The sequence below is a fragment of the Haliotis asinina genome, chromosome 9, assembly GCF_037392515.1.
Source record: "Haliotis asinina isolate JCU_RB_2024 chromosome 9, JCU_Hal_asi_v2, whole genome shotgun sequence".
Lineage (NCBI taxonomy): Eukaryota > Metazoa > Mollusca > Gastropoda > Lepetellida > Haliotidae > Haliotis > Haliotis asinina.
Genome location: NC_090288.1, coordinates 26,348,097 through 26,358,823, shown reverse-complemented (window position 1 = coordinate 26,358,823; position 10,727 = coordinate 26,348,097). Strand labels below are relative to the sequence as shown.

The 10,727-nt window shown below is 40.2% G+C and overlaps 1 protein-coding gene across 1 annotated transcript; it reads left to right on the top strand.

The window, feature by feature from the left end:
* Nucleotides 1-389: 389 nt before the first annotated feature.
* Nucleotides 390-2,845, top strand: LOC137296104 (caveolin-1-like). Its single transcript, XM_067827785.1, has 2 exons — nucleotides 390-496; nucleotides 2,043-2,845. Exons 1-2 carry the CDS (start codon nucleotides 437-439, stop codon nucleotides 2,373-2,375), a joined length of 393 nt encoding a protein of 130 aa, XP_067683886.1. The 5' UTR covers nucleotides 390-436; the 3' UTR covers nucleotides 2,376-2,845.
* The last annotated feature ends 7,882 nt before the right edge of the window (nucleotides 2,846-10,727 follow it).

Sequence of the window (10,727 nt, the reverse complement as noted above, 5' to 3'; positions counted from 1 at the left end):
TTTGTTGTGGTTGCGTGGTACTAGCAGTTATTCATACCAATGAGTTAAACTCGTTAACGATATTGGCTTCATTGTACTATGTTATCATATTTGGATCTGATCTTTTGAAATACAACTTAGAGTACTTTAAACAATAACCACACATTCAAATACGTTCTAAAATGTTGCCGACACAATTACTTTGGTTATGTGAATATAAATTAAATGATTTATTATTCTCTGGAATGAGTTGCCTCTTGTAGTCGAGATGAGCACGCGAGGTCGTCGCCATGGCCGCGTGTCATATCTATCCAATCAGACAGCGTGTCATGCAAAGTTGTTTCTCTGCAGCTTAGATACCAACAAATATAAAAATATGTACTGCTGAAACAAACCTGCCATTCCGAGAAACTATATCTCCACTTCAGAACCTTTTTTGAGATCTCAAGGCTTCAACATGGCGGACTCTCTTGATTTGGAAAATCGGGATCCTAACAACTTGAATGATCATGTTAAGGTAAGAAATGCATCTGCATATGTTTATTTTAACAGTTGCACGATACGATTTCGATATAACTGTTCAGAGTAATGCGTGGTTATGTTAAGAAATTGTTTAAATTTGATGTGATGATAAAATCTGACAAAACATTCATTGGCGAAGCAAGAACTCAACATATCTCATGTACACTTTCATTTACGACGCATTACTAATAGGCGGTTTATCAATGTTATGTTCAGTGTCGTTTATTCAAAAAGAATACGATGTATAATAATCGCTAAATATGACCCAAAGATGAAATTCATGATTTGATTAACATATGAAGTTAGTTTTACTAACAGCCTTTGTCTCATCCATTAAAGAAGTAATGACTGAAACATGAAAGACATTGCCAGGAAACGTTCCCTGTATAAATGAGTTATACGGCAAATTTAATTGTTCCCTAAATACCTGATAATAATCCAAGAATTTCTCAGAGAACTGAAATAAATGAAAGTTATGAGCCTCACTGATACGTTGAAACAATGTATGGTTACCAGGATATCCAGTAAACCCTAATTAGAAAAAATACAAACGCTTCAAGAAGTTCATAAATTATTAGGATCTTACCTTTTGTGTCGCGAAAGCCATAGTGACGGCCCTCTGCTAAACACAAACGTTGAATCACCATGTACATCTTACACCTCTTGCGTGCAGGAGTGTATTAAGGTAGATTTTCTGAATAATGAATACCGATGTTAGACGTCCCTATAGAAGCCTATAAACAAACCAGGGTCTTGGTCTGGTGACCCTGAGCTATCACAGATATATGTATGTCCTGTAATTTGCCTCGTACTGACAAATTGGTATTCCTGAATACGCACTTTAGTTTTGCACACAAATATTGAATTTTTTCTGAACTTATTGTTTTAAGCAAAACCTTTGAATATATAAAAGGATAAATTTTGAAACTTCCATCATTCAAGAGACAACGTCTGGTTAAGAATTAGCGAATGACTTTTGCTTTGTACATTTTAGCAATATTCCGGCTATTGCGTTGGGGGACACCAAAAACTGGTACCAAACTTTGTACCAATGTGGGGAATCAAGACTGGTACTTGGATGCGCCAAGTGAACGCTTTAACCGAGGCTAACGCACCTCTCCCACACATAATAAAATGACTGTACTTTTTGTAGACCGATGCCATAATGTATATGATTTACATACAGTGGGCAAAAGAAAACATCTTAGGCAACCTAATGATTGCATGAGAGTACCGCGATGTAAGTGTTTATATATTTCAAAAACATTCTTTTGCCAACTGCCTTCAATTGTCTATTATCTGTTATCTTCGAGCACGTGCATACGTCAGTACCACTGACAACCACGTTCTGTTCATGAAGATAGTTCTAATGTATTTGAGCTCTGTTGGTATGCAATGATATAGTGGTTTGCCAGTTTAGATTCTTTGTATTTGTCACTCTCATGTTCATCGAACTCTGTTACTTCAACGTATACGGCTATCATTAATATGAATTCCTAAATTCATTACGTTGGTCTTTAATCCCAGCTTCAACGTTTCAGGTGCTGTTTGAGGATGTGATAGCCGAACCGGAAGGCGCCCACAGTATTGACTGCGTCTGGAAGTTATCCTACACATGTTTCAACTGTTGGAAGAACTGTTGCTACAACATCCTCTCCATTTTCTGTGGCTGCCCCTTGGCCATATGTTGGGGATGCGAGTTCGCCTTCATAACGTTCCAGCATGTGTGGCAGATTACCCCCTGTATGAGGATCTGGATGATCAACCTTGGCTGTGCCCAGAAGTTCTTCGGAACATGCGTGAACTGTTGCCTATCACCTATCTGTGAGGCCTGCGGCATGTTCTTCAGTAACATCCAAGTGAAAAATGGCTAACCAGAACCACTGAACTCTCTGTCTCCAGCTCTCTGTGGGCTTTCGTAAACTCTCTTCATCGCTGTGATCTTGATGCTGTACTGTTTCGGGTTCTGTGATAACTGTATCTGCAGTGTATATAATATGTACCTATTTTCTTTACCTGTTTTCCTTTTGTTATATAAAGATGGGGAATGCAGGTATTCCCTGTCAAATGAAGTTGAAATGAACTAAAGGAACTAGAACCTAGAAATCATCATCGAATTATACGTTAATTTGTAAATCTACCCTTTGCTATCTATGGCATCTACATAAAGTTATATTTATATTTTCTTAAGGTTGGTACTGTTGTAAAAGGTAAAAAAGCTAATCAATTGTGGATCGAAATGAAAAACGGACTTCGTATATCATGTAACAACAACAAATAATCTATGCAAACGTGTACAGCTCATTGTATAATACCTGATACCGGAATAAAATCTGAACATTCTTCCATACTATTTCAACATGAGCATATGTAACAATCTTGGAAGAGAAGAGCCCAACTGAAGCCAACACATGAGTGTAAACAGCGTGAATTATTCATATAAGGTGGTTAACCTGATTATTTCACTGGCATTTTCAATGATTTATGCTGGTTAATCTTGGAGAGGCATAAGATAACACGGATAAACGCGCGAGTAAACATCACACCACACGCCTACTTATTAATGCATCTCCTATAATACATGTTGTAAGGCCACTGAAATATACCCCTCCCTTCCTTTACATAAACCAACAATGCAGTTTCAAATCTTGCATTCGGGACTATATTCTGTATGCTCCAGTTGGGTTCGAGGTTCATTTCAACATGTGGTTGCTGAGTCAGAAGGTGCTCCCGTGTAGGCTGTATGGGGAGTCTATCCCTGCAACTGCTACGCCTGTCCTTGCATTAAGCATCTGTCTGTCTGACCTGTAGGAGGAATGCACAACTCACCTTTCAGCACGCGTGGAAGTGTTCTTCTTGCTTGCGAGTTTGGATGACCAACCATGGCTGTGCCCAGAAGTTCTTCGGACCGTGTGTGAACTGTTACATCTCACCTATTTGTGAGGCCTGTGGTATATCTTCAGAAACGTCAGAGTTAAGAAATCAACGTGTGAAACAACCGACACATATGCCTTTTGTTATACGCCCGTGAAGCCTAAAAGAGACCGTGAGTGTATCTAGACACCCGTGATGCAAGTCTAACCTACCAGAAGAATAATATTAATATGAGATAGTAACTCATCAATTTGTCATTGAGTACCTAGTTTATCGTGCATATTTAATACAAATGGTTGGGAGTATCTGTCTCAAATGTATATATCAAACATGCAGTGAAAGTTCTCACCAGAATGAATAAAACATTTAACACTAGAAAGTTAAAAGTCTCATGCCTTTTCTGCTGTAGGTTTCTACTACTTATCCACACTAAGGCACACGACGATGTAACCCCAAAGTAGTGAGAGTCAATAAAACAAGACTGTAGTCCTCAACATGGAACACGAAGATGTCACGACACCATAGTCCACAACATGGTGGACAATACAACGACACTATAGTCCACAGCATGAGGCACAATGTAACGACACCATAGTCCACAGCATGAGGCACAATGTAACGACACTATAGTCCACAACATGGCGGACAATACAACGACTCTATAATCCACAGCATGAGGCACAATGTAACGACACCATAGTCCATAGCATGAGGCACAATGTAACGACACCATAGTCCACAACATGAGGCACAATATAACGACACTATAGTCCACAGCATGAGGCACAATGTAACGACACCATAGTCCACAGCATGAGACACAATATAACGACACTATAGTCCACAGCATGAGGCACAATGTAACGACACTATAGTCCACAGCATGAGGCACAATGTAACGACACTATAGTCCACAGCATGAGGCACAATGTAACGACACTATAGTCCACAGCATGAGGCACAATATAACGACACTATAGTCCACAGCATGAGGCAAAATGTAACGACACTATAGTCCACAGCATGAGGCACAATGTAACGACACTATAGTCCACAGCATGAGGCACAATGTAACGACACTATAGTCCACAGCATGGCGGACAATACAACGACATCGTACTCCACAACTTGGTGCACAATGTAACGATATCATAGTCCGCAGCATGGCGCACAGTGTAACGATACCTTGTTCCAAGACTTGCTACACAATATAACAACACGGTAACACGGTGGACAATGTAATTACGTCATGGCCCATGTCATAGCACACAATGTAACGACATCATAAACCACAACAAGGCAGACAATGTAATGACAAAGTCTACAACATGGTGGTCAATATAACGACATCGTAGTCCACAACATGGTGCCCAATGTAATGACACCATAGTCCACAGCATGTAACGACTTCGAAACCCATAGCATGAGGCAGAATGTAATGACATCGTAGTCCACAACATGGTGCCCAATGTAATGACACCATAGTCCATAGCATGAGGCACAATGTAACGACACTATAGTCCACAGCATGAGGCACAATGTAACGACACCATAGTCCACAACATGAGGCACAATGCAACGACACCATAGTCCACAACATGAGGCACAATGTAACGACACCATAGTCCACAGCATGAGGCACAATGCAACGACACCATAGTCCACAACATGAGGCACAATGTAACGACACCATAGTCCACAGCATGAGGCACAATGTAACGACACTATAGTCCACAGCATGAGGCACAATGTAACGACACCATAGTCCACAGCATGAGGCACAATATAACGACACCATAGTCCACAACATGAGGCACAATGTAACGACACCATAGTCCACAGCATGAGGCACAATGTAACGACACTATAGTCCACAGCATGAGGCACAATGTAACGACACCATAGTCCACAGCATGAGGCACAATGTAACGACACTATAGTCCACAGCATGAGGCACAATGTAACAACACTATAGCCCACAGCATGAGGCACAATGTAACGACACCATAGTCCACAGCATGAGGCACAATGTAACGACACTATAGTCCACAGCATGAGGCACAATGTAACGACACTATAGTCCACAGCATGAGGCACAATGTAACGACACCATAGTCCACAGCATGAGGCACAATGTAACGACACTATAATCCACAGCATGAGGCACAATGTAACGACACTATAGTCCACAGCATGAGGCACAATGTAACGACACCATAGTCCACAGCATGAGGCACAATGTAACGACACTATAATCCACAGCATGAGGCACAATGTAACGACACTATAGTCCACAGCATGAGGCACAATATAACGACACCATAGTCCACAGCATGAGGCACAATGTAACGACACTATAGTCCACAACATGGCGGACAATACAACGACACCATAGTCCACAACATGGCGGACAATATAACGACACCATAGTCCACAACATGGCGGACAATATAACGACACCATAGTCCACAACATGGCGGACAATATAACGACACCATAGTCCACAGCATGAGGCACAATGTAACGACACCATAGTCCACAACATGGCGGACAATACAACGACACCATAGTCCACAACATGGCGGACAATATAACGACACTATAGTCCACAACATGGTGGACAATACAACGACACCATAGTCCACAACATGGCGGACAATACAACGACACCATAGTCCACAACATGGCGGACAATACAACGACACCATAGTCCACAACATGGCGGACAATATAACGACATCGTACTCCACAACTTGGTGCACAATGTAACGATATCATAGTCCGCAGCATGGCGCACAGTGTAACGATACCTTGTTCCAAGACTTGCTACACAATATAACAACACGGTGACACGGTGGACAATGCAATTACGTCATGGCCCATGTCATAGCACACAATGTAACGACATCATAAACCACAACAAGGCAGACAATGTAATGACAACGTCTACAACATGGTGGTCAATATAACGACATCGTAGTCCACAACATGGTGCACAATATAATGAAACCATAGTCCACAGCATGTAACGACTTCGAAACCCATAGCATGAGGCAGAATGTAATGACATCGTAGTCGACAACATGGTGCGCAATGTAATGACACCATAGTCCACAGCATGTAACGACTTCGAAACCCATAGCATGAGGCAGAATGTAATGACATCGTAGTCGACAACATGGTGCCCAATGTAATGACACCATAGTCCACAGCATGTAACGACTTCGAAACCCATAGCATGAGGCAGAATGTAATGACATCGTAGTCGACAACATGGTGCCCAATGTAATGACACCATAGTCCACAGCATGTAACGACTTCGAAACCCATAGCATGAGGCAGAATGTAATGACATCGTAGTCAACAACATGGTGCGCAATGTAATGACACCATAGTCCACAGCATGTAACGACTTCGAAACCCATAGCATGAGGCAGAATGTAATGACATCGTAGTCAACAACATGGTGCGCAATGTAATGACATCATAGTCCACAGCATGTAACGACTTCGAAACCCATAGCATGAGGCAGAATGTAATGACATCGTAGTCAACAACATGGTGCGCAATGTAATGACACCATAGTCCACAGCATGTAACGACTTCGAAACCCATAGCATGAGGCAGAATGTAATGACATCGTAGTAAACAACATGGTGCGCAATGTAACAACGCCATAATTGGAGAGACTGCGATCGGAACTAAATGAAATATGTGGCATACCTATTTTGAAGCATATGGGAAGGCCATGGGAATTCCCTTGATAATGTCGTTTTTTATCACCTTGGACTGGTTGTTCTTCATAACGTGAACGGAAACAGAACACTTTATGATCTCCACTTATGAAAGCTATGATATTCTCAGTACCTATTGAAAGGTGATAATCTTCCAATCTGTCACAAATTTATAACCTGTTTGGCCATTATACTGATGAAATACTGCTGATGTGGCTAGATATGTGAACTCACTCTCATTGCTGACAAGCTGTTTATAGACGATGGCTCACGTCAGTTAAATTCAGTCTACACGTCTTGACTGCTTGACTTTGTGTGATTTATTCAAAACTGAAACTTTGCGAATTCTTAACAAAACTCTACAACAAACCGCAACTGTTCACATACATTACATCTGCACATGCTTTTCGGCACTTTGATCCATGGTCCTCCTGCAATTCAGCTGTATAAGGTTTGTAGTTGGTTCACAAATTTGGTTGTAAAATTCATCTTCGATGGAACCATTAAGATGTAACATAATAGTGAGTGCTTTAAGTGAGTCTAAAACATTGAGGGTGCCATTGCTTGTCACAAAGCAGGTTGGATTTAACTCATAATTCTCATACTAACCTCCAACAACCTCCACAAATCTCATGGGTTACCAATTCGTCCCCAAATGGCTACTTAACAAGACAATTGTCTCCGCAGTGTAGATGTTATCTGCTCAAGAGTGACAGGACTGTAACTGCTACGGGTGCTTGGCAAAAGCCTTGCAATGTCAAAGGTTAACCTTTGCATTTACTACTAGAACTTACATACATCTTATAGTAAATGTACAACAATCCTTTCACTACATATTTCGATGACTAAAGAGTCTGACTTTGATTAGCATATATGAAACTGAAAATTTTACTTCTTTTCTGAATATAAAATCTTCAGCGATGTCAGAGATGTCAGCATCAGATATGTATACACTAACCCTGTACAACAGGGGTTCACGGGTGTCGGGGAGTGGAGCATTTCCCCAGCCTGCCTGAAATGTGAAACTGTGAATGAAACATTTCCCCACTCATAGGTTTGTTTCCATGGAAACCCACCCCCTTTAGCCACCTGACTAACACAGTGGGATATTTAAATCTGGATTTTAAATAAGAAATAGATTTTCCAAAATTATGTTTTGTCGCCTCTCTGCATCCCCGCGCTTAGCTGTGAGTCTTCACAACATACTTCTTTATACCATAACTTAATATCCGCCTGAACCGGTGAGTCAGTTGTGTGATGTTTCATGGAATGTGACTGAATACTGCATTGCTGTGTATCACAGACAGCTTAGACAAGGCAGGGAGGTCAGAATCAGTCTGCGTACAGGATTGGAGCCCGGCCTTTAACTTTAAACACATGTCAGTAACAAACATTTTGCATATGACAATTCAGCGAACCCTTGATTAAAAGAGTATTTTGTTAAATACCCCTGTTCAAGTAAACCTTTCACGATTCTTTAGGTGAACTACAGTACCTAAAAACTGAGATTATCGCGCTGTGATCTGTGCCTTGGACTTGAAACAGAATATACGTTTTATAATAATTATACCTGAAGGTGTGTTATGAGGTATGTTTATCCGAGTTGCTATTGACAACGTCGTAAACAAACGCTGCCCTGGTCCCATATCCCGATGGTTTTGCAAACGTGTCACCTTGAAACACACAACACGGACATTTGACCTTGCGAACACGAGGGCTGAACAACACAGGCGCTGTATGCATCGCCGGGAGCGATATGTCCGTCCTGTATGTCTAACATTAAGTCTCTTAAAACAAATGATTCTGATAGATATAACTACTACTGAAAAGGAGATCCAGTGAATTTTGAGACTGAACATGCATTAAATATAGCTAAAATGGTCGGTATGGAAATATAGCTCGGTGATATGGCTCAGGTATCTGGAAGTAGTGCAAGGTATCTCTTTCGGAAATGGTTGTTGTAATAAAACCCGTCTACACTTATAAAATACAAAAATAGAAGTACAACTGCATTCATTTATTACATACATTTCAGTCTAAACGACCCAGCCTTGGCATGCACTCTGCCGGGGGACATAATCTGGGAACTTTCATTTACATCAAATTCTGTTTTCGCCTATTATTTAACGAACAGAATATCACGAAACTACAAATATTAACATGAATCCTGAAGTAATGTGATAATTTTAGCAATGTAAATATATGCATTATATTATGGCAATATTTCAGGTATATCATAGTGAAGGATATGTAACTTATATACCCTTGAACGCTGAATTTTGATCCGACGCGAAATAATGTGATACTCAGTTTTCCGCACGGCTGTGCAAAGTTAACCAATGCCGTTATAAGCAAACTAATCTTGCACACGCAGAGGTCCGGTTGATTTTGCTTCATTTACATTTGTTAATAAATTGTTTTTAGAAGAAATCCACGTAATAAAAATAAATTCAAAGAATACTACCGAGTGATTTACATTTTGAAATTTAATAAAATAGAAATAGATGACGATTTAAATGTTCGAATTTAATGAAATAGAAAGATAACACAGGTAGAGAAAAATGCATTATTATTCTTTTTATTTTCGTTTACATTTATAATAGAAATGAAAAACCCCATAGAAAAGACGGAAGGCTTTGCAACAATAAGTATTGACGCTTGATTGCTATCATGTAATTTAAATAAAAATAATATTCAAGCTTTATTTCTGTTATTAATCACTAGTATTGTCCTGACATTTACAGTGACAATAGTGTATGACGAAGGGGCAAGGAATAGCCGAGAAACGTTGTGAAAACAATAAAGAAGAAGTTGACATCCATAACATTTTGTCGTATATTAGAATACCGACTTCTACATGCCTCTCAAGAACCTCAATGGTGTATGTATATATTTGCAGTAGCCCGTCAACAACCTAAACAGTGCAATACGCTAGCGTACATCTGGATACATGTAATCCCCTAATCAATTGACCTAATTGTTCCTGAACACTTTGTGAATAGTGTGAATAGCCCCACAGTTTGTTCTTGGCAACCTTGACTGGATAGATTAGTATCGTTAATCCATGTAAGGGTGTAACAACTCTACCCTATGGGAACCTAGCAACAAGAAAACATGATACGTCTACGAGTTAACGGTTTGGGTAATCTGAAAATGCTAGCTGGCTTTGCAATGCTGTGATAGTATCGTCTTCTGTCGAAATTGAAAACGTGCGTGTCGTAGTTGAAATTAATGATTACGTAGAACGGAATTCCCGAGAATGTCTAAGAACATGCAGGCGTTTACTACATATGCGTATGCAGTGATACAATATATGTGGTAGTCGATTAAGACAGGTAAGGAATACAACGGAATAATTTTGTGAATTTCAGGTGATTCACCCCAAGCGATACCACATACAGATGTACATAATGATGACTTGTCTTACTGTGTTTGTAACCCTGTTAAACATCCTTGAGAAAGTGGCCGTTAAGCAACACGGTTAATTTTAAAGCATCATTGTCTTGTACTTGTGGACTCAGTGGGGATTTGATGCACGTAGTGGCCCAACTGAAAGCAAGTATCTCCCAGCAACCACACACTGAATTATTAATATTTCAATCAGGATACATAAATATT

Bases quoted from the DNA above. Each gene is read 5' to 3' on its own strand.
- LOC137296104 (XM_067827785.1), top strand. From the start codon at position 437: ATGGCGGACTCTCTTGATTTGGAAAATCGGGATCCTAACAACTTGAAT. The intron at 497-2,042 runs GTAAGAAATGCA...TCAACGTTTCAG, and splicing joins ACTTGAATGATCATGTTAAG to GTGCTGTTTGAGGATGTGAT.